This window comes from Papio anubis, chromosome 6, assembly GCF_008728515.1.
Source record: "Papio anubis isolate 15944 chromosome 6, Panubis1.0, whole genome shotgun sequence".
In the NCBI taxonomy this organism is placed as follows: domain Eukaryota; kingdom Metazoa; phylum Chordata; class Mammalia; order Primates; family Cercopithecidae; genus Papio; species Papio anubis.
In genome coordinates, this window is record NC_044981.1 from 131,640,140 (window position 1) to 131,665,428 (window position 25,289).

The following is a 25,289-nucleotide window of genomic DNA, read 5'->3' on the forward strand; positions in this document are numbered from 1 at the left end:
CCAGGCTGATCTCGAGTACTGGTCACCCCTGACCTCGTGATCTGCTCACCTCAGCCTCCCAAAGTGCTGGGATTACTGGCATGAGCTGCCGCGCCCAGCCAAAAAGAATTTTTTCTAATCAACTCATGTTATTTAACAAGATATAATCAACATTTTTAATACTTAAACACAGAGAATTTCCATAAACCTTTTTCTTATAAAATCATCAAATAATGCCGAAAGAATTACAGTAAAAGCAATTCTGTAATATCAGTTCTACAAAGTTTTACACAATTTTGTCTAAGTACCTATGCAATTTTTTTGATGGTCTGGCTTAGTCTAGAAATGTATTTCTCAGTGAGAGGAGATGCTCTTGTAACAAACAGAAAAAGAAAGGAGGGGCTGGGCACAGTGGCTCATGCCTGCAATCCCAACACTTTACAAGGCTGAGGCAGGACAACTGCTTGAGGCCAAGAGTTCAAGACCAGTCTTGGCAACATAGCGAGACCCCAACTCTTAAAAAAAAAAAATTAGCTGGCCATGGTGGCGCACACTTGTAGTCCCAACTACCCAAGAAGCTGAGGTAGGAGGATCACTTGAGCCTAGGAGCTCAAGGCTGCAGTGAGTCACAATTGCACCACTGCACTCCAGCCTGGGTGACAGAGCAAGACTCTGTCTTTACAAAAGGAAAAGGGAAAAGTATTATGATAAACATACCTAGTAAAGATGGAATAGTCAAAATATTTCCTCCATAGAAGTCTTGCATATCCTTTAGTTGATTCATTCCTACATGTCTCTACCGTTCTTGTTATTAAAAATTGTGCCTCTTAAAAAAATAATTATTTATAGTTTTTTGTATACTATAAATGATCATGTACCTAGGGACTTCATTGAAGCTATAAGTTTCTCCTATGAAACCTAATAATCTGTCTTTCTCTTGATTTTAAAACTTCTAGCTATCATTTGTTTTTCTTTGTGACGTCAACGAGCGAAGTTTCTACATACTCTCTATTAACCAGAAAGCTCCTCAATTCATAAAATCCAATATACTGCTCTCTGATCACACCTCCTGATTTTCCTTTCTCACTCTTGAACTTCTATTAACTCTCTTCTTCAGTCCTATTACTCTATTCTCCTTCCAAATATTAGTCCCATCCAGACTTCACTGCCTTCTCTTAATGTACGTCCAATAATGATCACATCAAACATTCTGCCACTCTCTTGACAGTCTTGTTCCTTTGTCTTTTTACCACACCTACCATACAAGTGCTCAAGTATGGATTAATTCAGTTTCCCCCTCCATTCCCATAGCTAAATCCTAGAATAGTACTTGAGAAGATCACAAATTAGTACCATTACAAATTTTTGCACTCATCCCAAATGCACCTTCTGCACTGCTCTGCAACCCATTACATGCTGCTTATTAAACTTTCCCCTTCCATTTCCCTTGGTCACCATTCTAAACTTTCACCACTCTCCTCATGCCCTTATTTTATCTTCACTGCTCCCTTTAGCATATGAATCTCATTTGATGATATCTATAGATTTGCAATTTATACTTCAGTAACACTAAACTACTTGTAGGTCCCTAAATAGAACTTGATTTATTTGCATATGCTGTTCCCTCTACCCAGAATACACTCCTCCCATTTGTTCAACCAGAAAACCTGTATTTACACTTCAAATGTTAACTCAAATGCTATTTCTCCTATGAAATCTTCCTCAATCCAGCCCCCTTCTCCTGTGTGCCCACTATACTCTGTGCCTCTGCCTCTCATTACAAAAATTATTATTATTACTATATTGCACTGCAATTGCTTGCCTGTTTGTTTCTGCACAAGGCTATAAGCTCCTTAGACAAAAAGGATCTTTTTTTTAAATTTTTTTATTTTTTCAGTTTTCTATCCCAAGTATCTAGCTGGCACCGGCTAACTGCATGCTAAAGGAATGAATTATTCCTACTAAAGTATAATTCCTTGGGCCCAACATTATGTAGAAGAAATGAAATTTAGAGGTAATAAATTTATAAAAACCTTAGCTAAAACAAATGTGGCTGTGTCACTAATAACAATAGTGAATTTCACATTTGCAACCCAATTGAAATGCTGTTATGTAAAAATCTTCTACTAAAAAGATAACTAAACAGCTCTACTTCTGATACATCTGAATGGATAATGAACTCAGTGAACTTAAACCATGTACCAGACAGCACAACTGACACTACACTAAATGTCATTCTAACAATTAATCTGAATGATAATCCAGCCCTATATAAACATTGACATTCGCAAAAATACTTATCACAAATATCTTAAGAACACAAAAGAAAAACCAGCAATGAAACCTGATCCTCACTCCCTGCCAAACGTACACTTTAAAATAGGCAATTATTAAACAGCAAAGAGGCAATGTAATATTAAGCGAAAAGGATGTCCCAATAGATCACATACAACACGATGCCCTTTGTATTAAGTTAAAACCAACTAAAATGAAAATGCAAATACTTTGGGAAAATAAAAGGAAGTAAACACTGACTTCAGGATGATAGTGAACTTAATAGGAGGAAGGCGAAAGGATGCATTACTGAAAGGACAATATGGTTAGATTACTACCAAAGTACTAGCTTCTGTTTGGGGTGGTAGATTCCCAGGTTATTATTACACTGCTTTTTAAGAGATAGATAGAGAGAGAAGGGTAGATACATAAAGAGAAGGAGGGATGGAGGCAAGAAGAGAGGGAAGAGGGGGCAGAGAAAGAAAACAGTAGAAGGAATAATAGATAGAAAGAAAAAAAACACAGAGCATGGACCAATGATGCAAGCATGTTATGAACTACGGATTACTGAACCTGCAATTAGATGACACGACATGAAATGATGTGAAAATAAAAATTTCTCACAGCATGTAGGCTAATACCGAACCTACTATCTCTGGATCAAACTGAAGTCACTCAACCAGGTTATGATTTTTTCTGCTTCCAATTCCCTGACACTTTCAATTGTGCTGCACAAAGCAATATGTTCTCCAACACATGTGAGGTCTTCTGCTAACACCAATGGGCCTTCTGCTCAGAGAGTAGTCCCTCCAGGGGAGTGGGTGGAGGGGAGCGGCATAAATGGAAACCTTGCTGATTCACCAACTGGCTCTCTGGAATGGGAATGACAACTCCTACAAGCCTTTGAATAGGCAACCAGGGACTCCTATTCATTGATTCAGTACTTACCAAGTGCCAGCTACTGTATGCCAAATGTTATGATAAGCACTGAAATCCTTCAGACTTATGATTGGGACAGTCCTAAAAAATACTTGAGTCTAGTCCATCATCTTTCAAAATTAAAAAATGTCAAGTCTCTATTACAAAATTGAAAAATATTGCTTCTCCAACAGACAAGATTTCATATGAGTGTGTTGCTGTTTTACCTGCTATCTCCAAAAGTGAGTTTATATGATCCCCTTCTGCCAGCTTCACAAATCCAACCTGATTTCCAAAAGTGCCAATCCCTTGAAAGGGCAAAGTCAAATGTTTTCCTTGGAGGCGTTCTTCTATGAATGGTTTCAATTCCAAAAGAGCATCAATACCACTAGTAAGAAATAATACATTTTTCAGTAACACATTATGTAATAAAATATACAAAACCAAATAAGAAACAAAGTACCAGTTTTAGAAAGATGAATTCATTTTGATATTTGTACTAATTATTTTAAGGCTCAAAATACCTTCTAAATCTAAACTTTATGATTAAAACTGATAGACAGTTTTAAACAAAAACTACGGAAGAAGTAAAGAAATCTTTACCTAATTATAATTGCTATTAAAGACATGAAAGTAGACACTATTTTACAGTTTACCAAAAAATGTTTAACTAAGTGAAATATGAACAACTCAAAAAATTACTGAAAATATATCCCAAAAAACCGAGTACCTACAAGAGATTACATTAGATTACATTACCTTACATTAGATGTCAAGTTCTAGATTCTTGATGAAAGTACTAACACTTTTACAGTACATACTATTTGTGAGGCACTCTAATAAAAGTTAAAACACACTATCTCTTAAAATGCAACAGTCTCTATAATTAGATAATTTGCTATACTTAGACTCAAATAAAATACAACTTTAATTATATTCCCCAATTGTAACTGTAAGTTTGCCATATATACTTTAGCTATTTAGCCTATGCAATTATACGGCCACTCTGTGTTGGAAGTGCTATATCTTTTCTTCTTCTCTCTTCTTCTTTCTTGTTCTTCTTCTTCATTTTTTTCTCTGTCTCTCTTTCTCCCTCTCTCTTTCTGTCTCTTTCTCTCTTCTTTTTTTCAGACAGGTTCTCTGTCTGTCACCCAGGCTGGAGTGCAGTGGTGGGATCACAGCTGACTGAAGCCTTGACCTCCTGGGCTTAGGTGATCCTCCTGCCTCAGCCTCCTGAGTAGCTGGAATACACAGGTGTATGCCAACATGCCTCGCTATTTTTTTTAAATTATTTATAGAGAGGTTCCCCTGTGCTGCGAAAGCTGGTCTCAAACTCCTGGGCTCAAGTGATGCTCCCGCCTTGGCCTCCCAAATTGCTGGGATTACAGGTGTGAGCCACTGTGTCTAGCCACACTTTTCTTAATAAAAACAAATGTCTGCTATATTACTGAATTGGACATTACAAGATTTTTGATATTTGGAAAATTAGAATTACTTCTATCTTGAAGAGATTTTGGTATAGGTACTTTGAGAAAAAAATGAAATCTCACTAGAGGGCAGCAATTCCTTAAAAAAGAACTAAGCACATTCATCCAGGGCTTTAAAACACCCTTCCAGTGGATTGCCATTCGTTTAAATTATTTTGATCAGTGATTTGTTCAGCCAGGTGTTTGAAAAAATCAGCATTTTTCTTGATCTTTCATATTTCTAAATTAGTCTTCAGGTAAAGTTTTTAACTGATTTTCATCTATGACTTCAATACTCAGTCTCATTTCTCTGAAACATTATATAGCTATAAGTATGGTACATTTCTCATTGTACCTCCAAATCCAGTTTAAATTCACTATTACCTAACTGTAGTTATGTTCATCCAAACAGTGCACATACTTTTAAGTCAGTATTTTCCTTCACTGTGTGCTATGAATTAAAGCATGTGATAACAGAACAGCTACTCCTGGCTCATTTATAAGTTGGGGGAATTCAAGATACTTGTTTTAAATGAAACTATATGTTAAAGCAGACCATGAGAAAGGTTAAGACTTTTCAGAGACAGTGAATTCTATGTCGTTATTCTTTAAAGAAATATAGATTATCTAAATTCAGTCCATTTTTCCAGTTCTCTAGTAGTATAAATCAGTACATTTGTGCCAATAAGATGCCACTGATTCACACAGTAAGAAGGAATCAGTGTCTACTGGGAGTATCACTAATATTCGAATTATTTTAAATAGAATATGTTTTCAAGAGGGGCTTACAAAAAGGCTTCTTTAAGGTAAAGTAAGTAAAAAGTAAATGCATATAAGAAACAAAATTCTCAAACTGGAGTTCAGACCCAAAGGTTGTATTTCAAACTAAGACAGGACACCTATCTTTTCAAATCAGCAGCCGGGCTTGGCCTAATATATTTTTATTCCTTTCTTCTACACTATAAGGACACAAAGGAGTTTAGGTGACATCTACCTCAAGAAATTAATGATTTTTTTTAAAGTATCTGCACATTCCATATCCAATCCATCGATCGGTATACTATTAAACAACTAAAACTTGATATTAGACTTTGAAAATTAGGAATCAATACAGGACAAGAAATGGACAATCTAGATGTCTAACATATTATACAGTATAGGATAAAAAGTTAAAAATTAGAGACTTTTAATAAATCATTCACATAAACAATGTTTTCCCAGAAACCTCATCAATTCCATTCTAGCTGCCCCAAAGTGAGGTCACACCTTGAACCTCACCATCACTTAAAAGTTGATACCTCTGCCCCTCCAGAATGGGTGTGGACCCAATCCAATCAGCTAAAGGGCCTTAATAGAAAAGACTGGAGTCCCCCAAGAAGGAATTCTGTCCCCAGACTGACTAAGGTCTTGAGACATCAACTCCCCTTCCGGACTGCCATGCAGATTCCAGACTTCTCCCTCAATCATGGGAGATAATTCTTTAAAATAAATCTCTCTACGTAAAGATATACATGTCTGCACAGACAGATATAGATAGATCTCTACATAGATACTCTCCTATTGGTGCTGTTTCTCTGGAGAATCCTGACCATTCTAACACACACAGAGCATGACTCCCTTCTCCCTTTCATTTTGCATAGCATCTTCTTTGGATTGTCTTCTTTCAAGAGCACCAGAGAACTGCTTTTTTCTTCTGATTGGCAAAGTGATCAAAGTCAGGCAAGTAAAATCTCCCCTCCTCTCTGTCCTCGCAGGATGCTCAAGGCTACTTTGGGTACATCGGCTCGGGACAGATCATAAGATTGACCTCTAAAGACATGAGGTTCTACTCTTTAAAAGACATAACTACAATAATCATAATGGGTTGGATATTTTGAGTTATTAATTTGTTTCATCTTATCCTTTTTTATTTTACCTTTTCCTCAACCCCTTCCTAATTTAAGCCTTGCTCCTCATTCCCTCAGGAGATATAGCTGTTGAAGTAGATAACAAAAGCAACCTGCAATTCATCCTGGCTTTGGTTTTCCATAGATCTTAGGCTTGAACTTAACACAGTGAGCTATATAGGAGGTAACAGAGGAAAGGAAAATCTAAGTACAGATAAGAGTGTCCCAGAAAATTGGGGGAAGAACAAGGTTTCTTTCAGATTGGAAAGCAGTAATCAATGACTTGTCTTCAACCTTTATGGCAGAACCCTGGCATGGGGGTGGTGGCGGTAGGTAGAGTACAGTGACTCTAAAATGACTAAGGTGAAACTGAAATTGTCCAGTGGCCTAGTAAAATGGCAGCTCTCATAGCTAATAATAGAGTGCCTACTATGTGCCAGGCCCTAGGCAAAGAGCTCTTGCATGTATTGGTACTATTATTTTCTCCATTTACTTAGAAAGTACATGATTTGCCCAAAGCGAGGCAGATAATAAGAGGTGGTTGTGCCATGATTCCAGAATATGTATCTAAAGTTTTAACCTAAATGGTCAAGTCCAGAGTGCTGATAATATGAGCATGGACAAAACGATTACATAACCAAGGGTTACCACTTGATAACCATAACAGAGTTTAAAAGTTTAGATTAAAAAGAATATTTATATACTTTACTCTGTATATTAACTATTAACTGGAATAAATTGTATAGAGACCACTACTTTAAATTTAGGATGTCTCTTTGGGTTCTGCTGTGCTTACTCATATTAAAGTAATAATTTGGAAAATTATATTTAAGAAAAATATATTACTCACATGTTTACTTCATCTTCATTTAATAATTGCATCACCAGCAGGGTAATATGAAAGGAACCATCGCTGACCATTGCTTTGGCCAGTCGCTCATCTTGTTGTATTATTGCATTTTGCACGATCTTAATTCCTTTTATAATCTAATAACACATACACACATATAAAAAAAATTCCAGTGATTAGGTAAGCAAAATCTCTTTATGGTAAAATGTAAAATCAAGAAGAAAAATAAGCAACAACCAAAATTAGAACAACACTAAGATTCTTCAACCAAATGAATGCTTAAATGTCTGCTTGTTCTCAAACAGATAGTTGACTTGGACAGCTCAAAAGGATGTGTAAGATTTAAAGCATGATGATTGTCTATCTTAAGAGTACTGAACTCAACACCTTTATTATGAAGATCAGATTGCTATCTGACTGGAAAAACCTCTCAATGGCTCTGCATCTTTTCAGAAATTTGTCCTTGGAACACCCAATATGACTCAATAACTATGATCTTTCCTAAGAATAAGGCTTTATTCTTGCCACAGAAAGGTCAAGCCAGCAGACAACATTCCATTTCTGTTGGAAGCAATAATTATTTGTCTCCAAGTGAATGTGTCTGTGAACCCATTCCTCATGGCCTTTAAGATATTTTATGACAGCAATAATTTCAGTAGAAATGACTACTGTCATTTTTCCAGACCTGTGAGGAGGGTCATTACCATGAAGAGTTGTAAAGAAGTCCAAATGCACAGGTTAGAAGAACAGAATCTGCATCCAGAAATCCCCACAGACCTGGTCCATCATCTCCCTTCCTCTCTCAGCACCTGCTCCTCTGAAACAGGGAGAGGAATGATGCATCTTCCCTCCTCCACTTCCAGTTAGATACAATTCTAGTCAAGTTCTAAATGTGAGTATATTGGAAAGTAGTTTGAATACAAAATAGCAAACCCAGAAAAAGAAACAACAGAGAAAAGAAAGCACAGAGAAACCCTAAGGGAACAGAAGACAGAAGCCCTGAGGCAGCAGAATTAGTGAGAGAAAAAAAGGAAAGAGTGGGGGCTGACAGTCAACGCAGAATCCATAAAAAAGCAGAGATAAGAAAAAACTGATTCATGAGCATAGCAAACTGTTCTGATACCAAAGTAGTTGTTTTATCCTGAACAATGTTCCCATTATCTGCGGAATGTGATTGTGCAAATCATGAGATGCTGTCCTTGGATCTCACTTCCCATTGACAGAGACTCTCTCCTTTGACCAAAACTCTAGTCAGGCCCCTCTGAGTCTTCTGCTTGACTAGGCCTAACCATGAGCTTCTATCTCTGTCCTCGCAGACTCTGGTTTGAGCAAGAATGCTGCTAAGTCAGTTTAAAGAAATCCCCCACCCTGGGTGTCTAACCACCCTCCATATCTGAGCTATCTTATCACCACGGCCTCCCTTCAGCAATAATCTTATCTGGTTTGTTTAGCCAGAAACCCCTCATCCTTTCTCTCAGTAATTTTCCATTCACTGACCTCCATTCTGCTCCTTGGTTATAAATCCCCATTTGTCCTTGTTGGAGTTGAGTCCAATTTCTCTCCCCAAATGACAGACCCCATTGCAGTGATCCCTGTACTGGTCACCATGGCCCCTCTGGAATACGGTCTGCCATACCATCTTTAACAAGTGTCATGAATAACTTTTTCTTTAGCATCATGTACTTTACAATAAATCCATATCACCCAAAATAACCTCAGCATTTCTCTGTTCCTTATAATCTGCAAGAGACCAACAGAGGAAATGGTGTTTTCTTAGTAGAAGTTACCCAATAACACCTAACATTTTCCAACACAAGATGTCATTTGTGTGACACCCAATAAAAGAATATTCATAGCCTAATAAATAAAACGTTCCAAAAATAATGGTATACAAAAATCTTAGAGAGTCACAGTTTACTCTATGTAGACAAAATGAAATTATAAACTTCTTGAGGTCAACGTCTATCTCTTCTACACCACTGTCTCACTACAGTGCAGTGATGATAATAAAAAAACCATATTTAAACAGCAGCAGCAGCAACTAACCTTTACTGTGTGCTCGCTAGGTTCTAGGTATCATGGTGAATATTTTACATATATATTAGCTCAGTGTAGCCTCCCAGCAGTCCCATGAGGTAGATATTGGTATTATCTCTGTTAAAATAAACTGAAACACAGACTAAAAATCTCAAGGCCAAATACTCCCCCTCCCCCGGCCAAAGCAAAAAACAACCTGGGAAAAGAATAAACTACATATGAAAAATATGAGAGAGGCACCTGGAGGAAAAGATCCAGGAGGGGTGAGGAGAAGAGGTAGCTAGAAAGCAATGGAATATGGAAAAAGACCAAGAGATGTACAAGGAGTCTGTCCATTTATGAGAAGGGGAAAGGGGAGAAGCAGAGATGTGGTCATGGACTTAAGAACTGAAACATCAAGGGAAGACATTTAAGGGGATTTTCAGAAAGTCTAACCAGTGCTATGGTTTGAATGTGTCCTCCAAAGTTCATGTGCTGGAAACTAGACCCCCCAGTTCACAGTGTGTGGGGTGGGGCCTAACGAGAGGTGTTTGGGTCATGGGGGCACTGTTCTCATGAATGGGTTAATGCAGTTACTATGGAAGTGGGCTTCTAAGAGAAAGATGAGTTCAGTTCCCTCTTGAGCCTGCTCACTTGCTCACTCACTCTCTCCCTGACCCTCTCGTCTTTCACCATGGGACAAGAGCAGCAAGAAGGCTCTTGCCAGATGCTGGCTGGCTCCTCAATCTTGGATTTCCCAGCCGCCAGAATTGTGAGAAATAAACTGCTCTTTATAAATTATCTAGTCTCAGGTAGCACAAAATGGACTAAGACACTATGCAGCAGAACACACTTGCCCTCAAAAAAAAGCCTTTAGTGTAAGTCCACATGACTCCACAATTATTTTAAAGTTGAATTCTGGCATTGCCAAACTTACAGAGTTGCATTAAAGATCATATTAGAAAAGCTATATGAAAGTACTTTGGAAGCTCTTCACCATTTGCCAAATATATAAAGTACAAAACAGCGCCAATATTATTCGAATCAGTGGTTTTCTACCAGCACAATTTTGCCTCCCAGAGGACATTTGGCAATACCTAGAGACATTTCTGGTTGTCATAATTGGATAGGGGATTGCTACTTGCACCTAGTGGGTAGAATATTTGCATTTTCATACTAACTTAGTCTTCATTCTAAGTTAAATATTAATTATATGTAAATTTAGGGCAATGTTCAAAATTCCATTCGTCCATATATTCCACATTCTGGTGAAATGTCCCACATGGTAAAATAGTTTTAGACCATTAGTATCTTTGATTTATCCAGTAGCATATAAAACTATAAGTAAAAACTGTAAAATACTTTAAAGACTATTATTTTTCTCAAGTCACATAGTGCTTATGCATGATTAGCCTCAAACTTATGAAAATTTTAAGGTTAATCTTCAAGCAATATATTTCTAACAATGCTTTGATTCTCCAGATTTATGTATTCCTTGATATAACTATATTTTTCATGCATTTTATTCTTAATTACATTCTTTAAAAGTAAAAGAAAAACACTTTAGAGTCTTCTTTATATGTCATGTTTTAAAAATACCAATGACATAAAGGCCAAAGGAAACTAATTTTTACAGCCATTATTTAAAATTCTATAAGGTCATTAAAGCTTATCTCTCACCATAATCCCCAGCCATTGGCAGTGCTGCACAAAGCACATTTTTAAAACCTAATACTATAAAGTCAAATTCCAATAAGACAGTGAAAGAAACTTGTAAAAATAAAAACTTTACTTAAATCTTAAATATTTCATTCATTGAGTAATTCGAGTTAAGAGAATAAAAGCTGATATTCATCTGCTAAATATCACCACTGTCATATTCCATATGCCTAAAACTGATGCAATTAAAAAATCTGTTTTCATATCTTTTAAACTTTCTAATTTAATCAAATCATATATGAGTTCAAAGGCAAAGTCTTAAAGTCTGCATGCCTCTACATGAGAGAGAAGAGTTACAGTCTGGGGAAAACGTCTTTGACCTCATCTTTTGATATTGTTCTTGGAATTTTCCTAAGCTGTTATTGATACACATATTGTTCCCAAATTTATTGCCTCATTAAAATTTATTAGAATTATCACACTAATTTGCTACCTAATTTTTCTTAATTTTTTCTGCTTGTCCACAACTATAGAAAGAACTTGAAAAACTGACGATATAGCAATAATTGGAGTAAAAGTAAAAAAAATCATCCTCAAATAAATAATGTTCTGTATCTACCAGTGGTATGTGCCTAACATACCCATGATGACATCAAACACTTTTACTATTATTTTCCAGAAAAGAACTGAATGCACTAATCAACGTCCATATTTTCCTAAGACCAGTAATTTTCACATTGCAAAATTATGAAATACAGAATTACATGTAAAAAATGCCTTTTAAAATCCCTGAAGAGGCTGGGCATGGTGGCTCACACCTGTAATCCCAACATTTTGGGAAGCTGAGAAGGAAGGATCACTTGAGCCCAGGAGATTAAGACCAGCCTGGGCAACATAGTTAGACCTCATCTCTATTCAAAAAAAAAAAAAACAGAAACAAAGAAAGAAAAGAAAAAAGGAAGGAAGGAAGGAAAGAAGGAAGGAAGGGAGGGAGGGAGGGAAAGAGGGAGGGAGGGAGGGAGAGAGGGAGGGATAAACCTCTGAAGAAAACCCTTTTCTTCCATTAGTATATTTTAAAAACAAGAAAGAAAGAAAGAAAGAAAGAAAGAAAGAAAGAAAGAAAGAAAGAAAGAAAGAAAGAAAGAAAGCAAGCAAGCTGCTGAAGAAAACCTTTTTCTTTCATTAGTATATTTTTAAAACATGTCAAAAAATTAATACACTCCTAATTTCAATCAGCTTCTGACTGTTCCTTGATTTTTTCAATGTTGATTCTTACTACCTCTCAAAAGAAGGCATATAAAACCAATATATGGGTAAATCTAGCCAGAATTAATTAAACAATTCTAGTCATTTAAGAGACATTTAGGATTTACTATACCCCCATCGGAATGTTTTCTTCTTTTCTTTTTAAACTAACATGCAATTGAAAGTTAATGGAAACACATACTTTCATATACTTCCAATTAGGATTTTTTATGCAGCCATCCTAATCCATTTTCCAATTCTATTTGCTTAAAATATGAAATCAAGATTTTCCACTAATAAAGAATTCCAAACTTCTAAGAACGTGTTTTAAATCAAAGACCAGTGGAATTTTGAATACTTTTTTCTTTAAAACTAGATGCCAACATGTAGAGGCCAAAAGTAGAGCAACTCATTGTGAATACGCTAGCTTCCAAAAGCTTGTTTGCAGGTCACTTAATTGGAACTTGGAATACAGTCTTCCATTGAAACAATGTTATAAATGCTACTTTTTTCCCAAGCCTTCCCACTTTTAAAAGCTCATAAGTAATTTAAAAAGAAAATTAACATTAAACACTTTGCAAACAAAAATGTGCTCATGCAGAAGATATAAAATATAACTCCTAATCTTGCCTGATTCCTACATCTCTTCCCCATATTTGTATGTAAGCTTTCTAAGTGGTTAACTACAAATAAGTCTCTTGAAAGGGAAACATTAAATTATTTGGTTTCAAGGTCACTTGAAACCTGCATTTCCCTCTATTATAAGTTACCCTACCTCCTCCAAAACCAGTAAACTGCTGTTGAACCTGTATTATGAAACCACCATTACATTGCATTTATTATATTTAAGTGTTCTGGTTATAACTTGGAATGACAGAAATACGCATTTGCAATGAAACAACAGCAGAGAGAGAAAGAGCGAGAGCGAGAGAGTGCGCGTATGTGTGTGCACCTACTCTTGAACAAACACCAGTCTAGGTATGGGCATGCACTAAAAATCTTGCGAGGAAGACAAGTGTCAAGTTGCAAGGATGACAAATGACACACAGAAAGCTGTGAAAGCCTTTAGCTGACAGGAATGGGGCAAGGAAAGGGATAGTTGACCTAGACAAGGTGGTCATGGGTAGAGAGGTTTGAGCTGAGATTCTGGCATTAACAAAACCAAGAGGAGCAAGGAGAAAACCCCAGCCAGAGAAGGCTTTCCCTGGGGCCGAGGGAACCTGGCAAGCCCAAGGAAGGCTAGAAGAGCTCGGGCAGAAAAAGCAAGGGCTGAAGGGGAGAGGACAGAACAGACAAAACCTCAGAGAACATGGAAAAGAGGTTGTCTTTATCCTATCGATGGGAAAATCCTGAAGTATATAAGCAGGCTGGTGACATGGCTAGATTTGGGTTTAGAAAACAGTCATCTGAAGGAGGTATTATCACCCACCTCACTTTACACCTGAACAAACTGAAACTTGAAAAATGTTGGTAACCTGACCTACACATGCAGCGGAGTCTGTGACTCAGTTGGTACTAACAAGTCTGTCAGACCCAAAGCCTGCAGTCTTTCCAGCATCTACACAACCTTACAGGGGTAGAGAGGCAGAAACAAAGGCTACAGCAGGTTAAAGGATGAAAACTCAAAGCTGCGGACAGGACTCTCATCCCCTTTCTCCCTTCACTTTTGTGATGCAAAGCCTAGAAGTTAGTGGTGGAAGGAAAGAATTTTTCTCTCCTCCTTCTATTCAATCCCCTTCCCCATGTTCCCTATCCCATCAGCACATCATCCCAGCAGTCTTCTCCGGAAGCGGTAAGAAGCCATAACACAGCTAGGAGGGGAGACAGGGCAGAAGACATGGGGGTGATGCAGAGATGCTGCTCAGTCTCCCCGAGGAGCAAGGAATACAGGTGAAGGGAGAAGCTGAAAATGAGCGGCCTAGGGAAAGTGACACCCAGAGGTGTTCATCGAACATCTAGACTGAGAGACTCTGTCAAATCAAAATACAGAACCTGGATTCTCTTCCAATCACAAATCACATGTCCATAGGGAAGTCACTTCAACTGTCTGACATTCAGTGTCCTTAGGACCTGGCTTCTGTCTGGCTGCTCATGAAAGTAGCAGTACCTGTCACTCCCTGAGCTCTTCTAATCCCCATAGGTATACGTAACCCTAACTTTCAAACCAAACAACTTGCAAGTATTTTAATATAATGCATAATTGCTGATTACACTAACTTTGTATTGCCTAAACACTTTTAAGGACTATTTTACTAGGACTTTTAATTTTTTTTTTTTTTTCTTTTGAGATACAGTCTAGCTCTGTCACCCAGGCTGGAGTGCAGTGGCGCAGTCTTGGCTCACTGCAACCTCTGCCTCCTGGACTCAAGCAATCCTCCCACCTCAGCCTCCCAAGTAGCTAGGACCACAGGTGCAAGCCACAATGCCTGGCTAATTTTTGTATTTTTAACAAAGACAGGGTTTTGCCATGTTAACCAGGCTGGTCTCAAACTCCTGGGCTCGAGAGATCCACCCACCTCAGCTTCCCAAAGTGCTGGGATTACAGGCATGAGCCACCACACCTGGCTCTCATTAGGACTTTTAAGAGGTATTCCTCAACGAAAGGAATCACATATGTGTCAGTAAAATCAGAATATGATTCTTCACTACATCAAATCTAAAATCTTCTATGGCTAGGTAACTCTTCTCTTGTTATGTATATTTTCTCCCCGGCTAAACTGTGTCTCACAGACTAGATATTTCCTAGAATGATACAACATAATTTATTTTTTCTTTTGATATTTCTTTCTTTCATTTTAATTTTGATTTGATTTTTAACAATTTGCTAGCATTCCCTAGAGACATTCTAGTCAAACAAGGGGAAAGGCAACCTGAAAATGTGCCTGGTCAAAGAGATTATAACCCACAAACAGAAATTCAAATCTGGCTCTTAAGTTGGGCCAAGGGGTACAAACAGTCAGTCTTCTAAGTGAGGTGTTCTTTCCTGCGGCATTGTAATTCCTACCTCACTGCTTCAGTAGCTGTAATGAGATGCAGTAGTTTTCTCTTTCAGGGGTTTCTCAGTAGGAGCTAACGGGCTGGTTCCATTTCCTATTATTTATTATATTAATTTTTCAGATTTTAATAGATTTCTACCAAGTTTAATGGTGCAATATTAAGTTGTTACAACACTGAGTAATTTTTTAAAGAAACTATGTTGAAATAATCACTATCATAAACAAGATTAAGCAGCAAGAAACCCCAGTTTACTTTCCCAACAGAGATCTCAGAATCCTCTTTTCTCAACTGGTCACTGCTCCCTACTTCCAAAGGGTCCCTCAGATAAAATGAACAAACACTTGCAAATGACCTTGACATGCCATCTGGCAACACTTTTTCCAGTGGGTTTTGCAAAATTACTGTTTAAATATGATTGTCTAAATATTTTTGGAGGCTGAGGTGGAAAGATTGCTTGAGTCCAGGAGTTCAAGGCTGCAGGGAGCTATGACTGTGCCACTGCACTCCAGCCTGGGTGCCAGAGCAAGACCCTGTCTCAGAAAAATAAATAATATTTTCCAAACTTGTTGTTTAAATATATTTCTATTACTTAAATAGAAATATTGCCTGTACAGTCCTGCCACCAAAGACTCTTAGAAGCTGAGAGCAAGTGGGTTCATAAGCATTTAGTATACTTTAAATTTAGAATAAAATTTCACAGTAAAAATAATTTTTTTTAAAAATAGCACCTCTTTGTTGGTGATTGGAATGGATAGGAAATAGTTGGGTTGATAATCTTTTTGCTTTTTTTTCCTCTTCTTTACTTGATCACTCTTGATCCATTCATTTTCTTGACTTCTCTTCAAATTTATTTGAGGTTCATCAGTGACTAGAGGAAAAAAGTCAAACAATACATCTAATACATTTAAACAAAGATAATACAGTCAGAAAAAAAGCAATACATAAGTAGCAATCATTCATAAGTGTCATTTTCAAATCTAAAGCAGGAGTTTGCAAACATTTCTGTAAAGGACCTCAGTAAATAGTTTAGGCATTGCAGATGACATAGTCTCTGCCATCAACTACTCAACTCTGCTGTAGACAAAACATAAATGAGTGGGTACAGGTTGTGTTCCTGCTTTATTTTCAAAGCAGGGTGGTTAACCAGATTTGGCCTGAGGGCCTTAGTGAGCTGACTTCTGATCTGAAGCACAGCTCCTGGCACCACAATGTTCATAACACTAAGAAAGATCACTTTTCAACCATCCCGTACAGGTATATATGTAACTTCTAGGGCACAACCCCACTGTCACACAAAGTTTTGGTCTGTGGCCACTGTCACGCTATAAACTATTTGTTGCAAAAATTAAGAGAATGCTTTGGAAACTTCCATAGCAATGGGGCGGAATAATTTGGTCTGCTGAAATTTGATTTCTACTTTGTAGGTCTTTTCTTTTATTTCATTTTCTAATAATTCACTTTTATTGTATTTTACAAAAGTATCCATTGGCAGCAAACAGGAAACTTTTTTTAAAAACTGATCCTTAACAAAAGGTAATTTGAGAAGCATTTACAATACTACTTTTTAAAGTAATTCTTGTAAGATTCATTTACAACATCTAACAATTCTAATTATGAAGCATGCTCCCAGAAATAATTACTAAATCTGTGTGAAATGCCATCATCTTTTTTTTTTTTTAACAGATTCTATCAGGGCTTCCATATACATGCAAAACTACAATCCATTAATTAAGCTTCCAAGCCATGTCTTCTTGAATAGTAGTTCATTGCTCAAAATAGAGTTCCTCTGCAGGACATGGTGGCTCATGCCTGTTATCCCAGCACTTTGGGAGGCTGAAGTGGGAAGATCACTTGAGGTCAGGAGTGTGAGACCAGCGTGGCCAATAAGGTGAAACCTCATCTCTAAAAATACAAAAATTAGCTGGGCATGGTAGCACATGCCTGTAGTCTCAGCTACTTAGGAGGGTGAGGCACAAGAATCGCTTGAACCCAGGAGGCAGAGGTTGCAGTGATCCAAGACCATACCACTGCACTCCGGCCTGGACAACAGAGTGAGACTCTGTCTCCAAAAAAAAAACAAAACAAAACAAAATAGAGTACCTCATAGAGACTTTGTGAAAATTCAAATATATTTTCTGAGGTGTTATTTTGAAAAAGGAAGGGAAGAACCACTTTACCTTACATTCAATCCTATTCGGTTGGTTTTATCTTTGGGATCAACTCTAACAGACCACAGTAACCACCTGCACACAACCCCTTAAGAAGGACTGTGAAAAGAAGTCTGGGCTCAACCCACAGCCCAATGCCTGTGTGCATATGCAACTCTGCTTTAACTAAATTCCTTATTTTACGCATGATAAAACAGAAAAGCAGAAAAACTTTGCTACTGTATCAAACTGCTTCTCTACTGAAGTTCTGCACAACTAGTTAATATTACACATAAAACCACTGAGCAAAAATAATTGTTCTTATTCTGTTTATCTTTGAGGTATTAATAGTAAACAATTTTAAGTTAATGTCTCAAAGAGTATTTTAATGCTAATTTCTAAGAAAAATAGTACAGCATGTTTAAAATTAAAAAGCTAAGGATGTGTAGGAATAGATGTGTTTTCTTTCCACAACATATATTTGTAAGACCTAAAAATGGGGTAAACCAAGAGCAAGGTGGCCTGGGCAATATATCTGACCATATCATTATGAATTAAGGCAAAATTATCTGGTGTGTTTGTGCATCTATTTCATCACTATATCTCTCAACGATATGTCTAATGATTAATGTGGCTGGCTAATGATGGCTCTTCATGGTTAGAGGATACACATTTAAAATATAAATTATTATCAGCTTCTTTTACACATATAAGCTTGCCAGAACTTTATAGATTTTATTACTAAGAAATTAGTTTGTAGCATTTTTATCTGTGTTGCAAGAATTATGTGAATTGTCTCATTCATAATGCCATTGGGTTTTATTTCATACATAAGAGTTTTAATATGGTAAATCAAATCAATATATCGTTGGGTTGCCTGCAATTTTATACATCGAAAAAAAAGTCCTATATCTAACTGTGGTAATATGAATACACTAATTTTAAACAGAAGCTACAAAATACGCTAATGAAGAACACATATATTTTAAATCCACTTCTAAATACATTTCTAGCCCACCACCACCTACTGTTAATAAATTAGTACTCTGAAAATGAAAGCCAATTTTAATATAGTTGGAACCAGAGCACCTGGGTTAGAATCCTGGCTCTCCCACATACTAGCTGTGTGACTGTGTGATTTTAGACGAGCACACAAACTCTCTTTACTCAGCTTCCCTGTGTAATTTTAGAATAATAATAATAGCTACTTCATAGGATCTTTTTGAGAATTGAGTGAGTTAATACATAAAAACGTTTAGACCACTTCCTGGTACAAACTAAACACTATTATTAGCTATTATAAGTATTAGATAATACTCAGAACTAAACATAATTAGGAAGATGAATCTGTATCTGCTAAAGAACATTTAGGAAACTCCAAAAAGAAACAGACGATTTATAAACTCTCCATTGTTTTTATTTATCCAGACCACTTGCACCTTCTATGAGTATGGAAAATGAAGAGCTGTCCTGAACAGTTCTTCTTTTGTTGTTTTTTTGTTTTGTTTTGAGACAGGATCTCACTCTGTCACCCAGGCTGGAGTGTAGTGATGCAATTATAGCTCACTGTAACCTTGAACTTCTGGGGCTCAAGTGATCCTCCCACCTCAGCCTCTCCAAGCAGCTTGGACTACAGGTATGTACCACCACAGCTCATTAATTTTTCATTTTTTATAGAGGTGGGGGTCTCACTATGTTGCCCAGGCTGGTCTTGAACTACTGGACTCAAGCAATCCTCCCACCTTGGCCTCCTAACATGCTGGGATTACAGGCATGAGCAACCACACCCATCCCTAAACAGTTTTTTTAACTAAATATAATGTTGAAAAATAAATTTCAGGCTGGGCGCAGAGGCTGACGCCTGTAATCCCAGCACTCTGGGAGGTTGAGGCGGGCAGATCACGAGGTCAGGAGATCGAGACCATCCTGGCTAACACAGTGAAACCCTGTCTCTACTAAAAAATACAAAAATTTAGCCGGGCGTGGTGGCAGGCACTTGTAGTCCCAGCTACTCGGGAGGCTGAGGCAGGAGAATGGCGTGAACCTGGGAGGTGGAGCTTGCAGTGAGCCCAGATCGTGCCACTGCACTCCCCAGCACTCCAGCCTGGGCGACAGAGCAAGACTCTGCCTCAAAAAAAATAAATTAATTTTAAAAAATAAATAAATTTCAAAAGCAAGACCCCCTTTTTTAAGGTAAAATTACAAATCAATTCTAAATAAGTTCCTAGTGTCTGTCCCTTGTGTTTCATTGTCCAAATCACCGCACAGGGCTAACCCCACGCAACACAGGATGCTGGGATGGTGAATCTGGCAGCTATCCACCCGCGCTGGGAAAAAAATACTCTACAAAAGATAGAAGGGGGAACAGCACAGTTGAGAAGATGACTAGTACTGTGTGTTTCAATCTATAGAGGCAGCACTGGATAGTGAAAAGGCCAATGACCTTAAGACCAGATTTCCAACAAGCATCTTTTAATTAAGTTACTTAATGGGTTTATCTGAGAACTTAAAAATATTACCAATCCTTGGAAAAAGAGCTGATTCCAGGTCTGGAGCATACAATGTATGAGAGTTCTGGAAATTCAAAAGACTCCTGGGATCATATGAGAAGATCTCTAAAGTCAATTTAAATGTCTTCCCATTGGCCAAAGATGGGACAATGTGGGCACCAAATAGAATAAACTTCAGTGGCATTAAATACATCAAATATACTTAAATCCATCCATTCTTAATGATACTAAAAAAATTAAAGCCAAAAACTCACAGGTCACCTTTAGAGGAGTCTAGAGAACCATGATTCTAAATATCTGATGATAACGGAAAAATGTCAAGCATTTATTCCATCTTTCCTTATAACCAAATAGTCATTTAGGAAATTAAATAGCTAGTTAAGATAAAGTTCTTTATAGAAATTTCAAGCTAATTAATGCAAAAAGATAGAGTTAGAATATCACCATTTCAAAATGCTTAACAAAGTAACAGATCAACCCAATGACTATCAATGGATGATCCATTAGATGGAAGGTTGATGGGGAACTTTAACAATAGATACTTTAGAGTAATAAGACCTGAAGCCACTGATCAATCTTAACATCACAAAAAGGCAAGACAAGCAAACATTATTTGCCTACTGATGTCACATTATAGGAAATTCAAAATCTTATCTTTGGCCAGGCACAGTGGCTCATGCCTGTAATCTTAGCACTTTCAGAGGCCTAGGTGGGAGGACCACTAAAGGCAAGGAATTTAAAACCAGCCTGGGAAACACAGCAAGACCCCATCTCTACAAAAAATTTAGAAATTAACCAGGCATTGTGGTATGCACCTGTAGTCCCAGCTACTTGAGGTGGGAGAATCACTTGAGCCCAGGAGTTCGAGGTTACTGTGAGCTATGATCATGTCACTGTACTCCAGTGTGGATGACAGGGTGAGGCCCTGTCTCTCAAAAAGAAACAAAAAATTCTATCTTTGGAGCATTCTTGCAAATGTCACAAACTTCATTAAGCCTCTTGATCTAACTACCAGTTTACTAGAAGTATAAGAGACAGAGAAAAATGTTAAATGACCAGAATATCAAAACTTCTACACAACCTGATTTCTTCAACAATACACGCACGCATACACATACCCAAAGGAAAAAAGGAGATGTATACATGAAAAGAGACTCAAGAGATGTATCAATTAAATATAGTGCATAGATTTTGGTAACTAATTCAAATAATCCAGATTTTTTTAAATTATGACATAATCAGAGATTGGTTATTTGATGACAGTAGGAATTACCATTTTTTTTGGTATAGTAAGAATATTTTGAATTTTTTTTTAAGATTCTTTACCTTTTAAAGAAACATACTAAAGTATTTACAGATAAAGTAATATGTCTGGGATCTACCTCAAAATAATCCAGTAAGGAAGAGGTAATGAATACATGAGGCTTGTCCTATTTTCTCTAATATATGTTTGAAAGTTTCTACAATGCAACATTAAAAAAAAAAAAAAAATAGGGGCAGGAAGGAACATTTAGACAATCTCTCTCAGGTGTCTCTTCCAGTTCTAGCCTTCTGTGATTTGTGGTAAAGGTACTAACTGTTAACACTTGTACTAATTAGGACAATTCATGGTGATATTAAATAATAGATTCAAGACTGAGAATCAGAAACATACCGTCTAGGTTATTTTTCCTAAATTGCAAGCATCAACCTAAATTGCAAGCATCAATTGCAAGTGGGTTATCGAATCAACTTAGAAGATAATAAAGAACACTAATTTTTTTCTTTTTTTTTTTTTTGAGGCAGGGTTTTGCTCTTATTGCCCAGGCTGGAGTACAATGGAGCAATCTCTGTTCACTGCAACCTCTGCCTCCTGAGTTCAAGCGATTCTCCTGCCTCAGCCTCCCGAGTAACTGGGATTACAGGCACCCACCACCATGACCAGCTATTTTTTTTCTGAGACGGAGTCTCGCTCTGTCGCCCAGGCTGGAGTGCAGTGGCCAGATCTCAGCTCACTGCAAGCTCGGCCTCCCGGGTTTACACCATTCTCCTGCCTCAGCCTCGCGAGTAGCTGGGACTATAGGAGAGACAGGTTTTCACCCTATGGGCTAGGCTGGTCTCGAACTCCTGACCTCAGGTAATCCACCCTTCTCAGCCTCCCAAAGTGCTGAGATTACAGGTGTGAGCCACCACATCCAGCCAATAAAGAGCACTTTTTAAAGAATGGAATGGAATGGAATGGGATGTAGTCATATAGATAGTATATTGCTCACAGTAAGTATAAGTATTGTTTTATGAAATTTTTATTTCCATTTTTTGCATACACTGTTTATTGAGTGGCCATGTATAGTACATTCCTTACTGTGAAGATAAAACATATAATCATTTTTTTCTGTATTTTACTCACACTCCAATATGAACAATACTAAAGAGGGGGACAGAATTAACACAATATTTAAAAGACCACTGAACTTCCAGCATTTTATGATGTTTTCTACCTTATCTATTTAACACTAAACTGTCTTCTTGTCTGTAGCAACTTATTTTTGCCATTTCAAACATCCTATAAATCCATTTTGAAGGAAAAAAAATCATAATCTCTCAAGGTAATGGTTATAACATATAACAACTCTAACCATTCTGGTATCAGGAGAATGACATAGTGTAAAACCACAACCCAGAATACTTTCAGGTAAAAATTAAGTAGGACATGGTTTGTCTAAATTTATTTAGTTTTCTATAATTTTACCAATAACTATTTAACTTCCCTTTGAACTGGATAATCTAAAATTTTCTTGTTAGGCATCACAGACTGTGTGTAGTTTTAAAATACCAAATAACAGATGGGGGAAAAAAGGAATCCTGTATTTATTGCTATAGTACAGTTTTACTGACCCTTGTAATACACTTTTCTTAATTCTGTGAGCCCTGCTGATTTATCAGACACTTGATACACACTGAGCCCAATCTCTCTCTCTCTTTTTTTTGAGATGGAGTCTCACCTTGCTGCCCAGGCTACAGTGCAAGTGGTGCGATCTCAGCTCATTGCAACCTCCACCTCCCAGGTTCAAGCGATTCTCATGCTTCGGCCTCCTGACTAGCTGGAACTACAAGCATGCACCGCCGTGCCCGGCTAACCTTTGTATTTTTAGTAGACACAGGGTTTCACATGTTGGCTAGGCTGGTCTTGAACTCCTGACCTCAAGTGATCTGCCCTCCTCAGCCTCCCAAAGTGCTGAGATTACAGGTGTGAGCCACCATGCCCGGCCCCAATATCTCTTCTCTCTTGTTTGCATAACATCTCTGATTTTATCTGTAAAATTTATTTATATATGGCCAAAGTATAAAATCCGTGTGCTTTTCATTACTAAACTCCATTTTATTTACCACTTTGAAATCATAATGTAGGTTCTAAAATACAACTGGATATTATTCTTTACTTTTAGTTTCATATGAAAATATAAGGAACAAAATATTTATGTAATCATCTAGTTTACCAATTAGAATTTCAAAAATCAATGGCCATAGAACAAAATGTAGAAAAATTTGGCCACACGCCCAGGACCTTTCAACTGGATTATTTAGAGTAACTTCATTGGTTAGCAAAAAAGTCATCAGTTGGAGTACAGCTCATAAACCCATCTTATAAATTTAATTTATTCCACTTGTTAATTTTCATAATGATTTCAGTAGCCATTTTAATGTGTTGTAATGAATCTGGTCTTGCTGACAAAGCCTGTAACTCTCTGATATGTGTATTTGTTTTTTTAACTGAAGCACCACATGTCATTTTATGTAAATTATCTAATTTTTTCTCAAGTTCTATTTATTCCCTCAAAAACTATAAAGAAATGAATGATGAGGAAAATTAAGTCATCCATCTGTTATTGTGGGTTCACTGTTTTCACACTTACTCTTAGCTAAACAGTTGAGAATTAATTAGATTTGTTTTGATATTTTATTTTTTCTTGTTATTTAGGCAGCTAAAATCTTCAAAGTAACCAGTCCTAAAATTCCTTAGCTATATGACTTAGAATACTATCTTCTATATTTCATAGAATATTTTTTTTGAGACTGAGTTTCACTCTTGTTGCCCAGGCTGGAGTGCAATGGCACAATCTCAGCTCACTGCAACCTCCACCTCCCGGGTTCAAGCGATTCTCCTGCCTCAGCCTCCCAAGTAGCTAGGATTACAGGGACACGTCACCATACCCAGCTAATTTTTTGTATTTTTGGTAGAGATGGGATTTCACCATGTTGGCCAGGCTGGTCTCAAACTCCTGACCTCAGGTGATCCACCCGCCTCAGCCTCCCAAAGTGCTGGGATTACAGGCATGAGCCACCACGCCCACCCGTATATTTAATAGAATTATTCCCCTTTAGTATCTCAATAATCTTTGGCAAATTACTAAAACTTTCTAAAAAAAAATAATATTACCTTCTCCCTCTTTAAGTTTTATGTGCTGGGTGCAGTGGCTCACACTTGTAATTCCAGCACTTTGAGAGGATGAGGCAGGTGGATCACTTGAGTCCAGGAGTTTGAGACCAGCCTAACTAACATGATGAAACCCTGTCTCTGCTAAAAATACAAAAAAATTGCCGGGTGTGGTGGCGGGCGTCTGTAATCCCAGCTACTCGGGAGGCTGAGGCAGGAGAACCCCTTGAACCCAGGAGGCGGAGGTTGCAATGAGCTGAGAACGATCGTACCACTGCACTCCAGCCTGGGTGACAGAGAAGGACTATGTCTCAAAAAAACAAAAAAAGTTTCTATGAGGATTATGTAAGAAAATATAAGCATTTAGCAATGTGCTAGAGGTGCTCGATATTATTATGATAAAATATTGCTCTTAAAGGGAAATTTTTAATAAATATTTAATTTAGCAAACATATGCAAGAAAAAATCTGGTGAAACTAAATTAATGAAAATGTACTGAGGCTAGTTACATTTTAAGGACTTAACATGTATTGAGGAATTGAATCTTTCCAACAATCCTGTGAGACAGCTACCATTATTATGCCAATGTCATCGATAATGAATGAACTTGAGCCTGGAAAAAGTACACACTAGCTGAACTAACTACATCCTCAGTTCAGCACCAATAACAGTACCTAGTACATAACACACTCAATAAATATGTGTTGAATTAATTTAGTGATTGGGCTTGTTCCAATTTTTATTCATTTTCTTATTTTTTAACAAAAGAAAAGATATCAACAATGTATGTTGTTTGGGGCAGATATTTGCCTTAAGCTCTCTCATAATAACATTTGGAATATGTAGTATATGCTTCCCCAATTAATTATAGAGGACACAGAAAACTATTTATCTTTTATTTTTTTTAATTGACTCAGGGTAACCACCC

The 25,289-nt window shown here is 37.2% G+C and overlaps 1 protein-coding gene across 4 annotated transcripts in view; it reads right to left on the reverse strand.

Moving 5' to 3' along the window:
* AKAP7 (A-kinase anchoring protein 7) overlaps nucleotides 1-25,289 on the reverse strand; it is a 148,998-nt gene that overhangs the window by 113,219 nt on the left and 10,490 nt on the right. For all 4 annotated transcript variants that reach the window (XM_017958324.3, XM_017958325.3, XM_009206082.4 and 1 more), the window contains exons 3-5: nucleotides 16,019-16,158; nucleotides 7,374-7,510; nucleotides 3,399-3,559 (exon numbers count right to left, since the gene is read on the reverse strand). In XM_017958324.3, coding sequence (XP_017813813.2) covers nucleotides 3,399-3,559; nucleotides 7,374-7,510; nucleotides 16,019-16,158 — 438 coding nt within the window. The remainder of the gene's footprint in view (nucleotides 1-3,398; nucleotides 3,560-7,373; nucleotides 7,511-16,018; nucleotides 16,159-25,289) is intronic.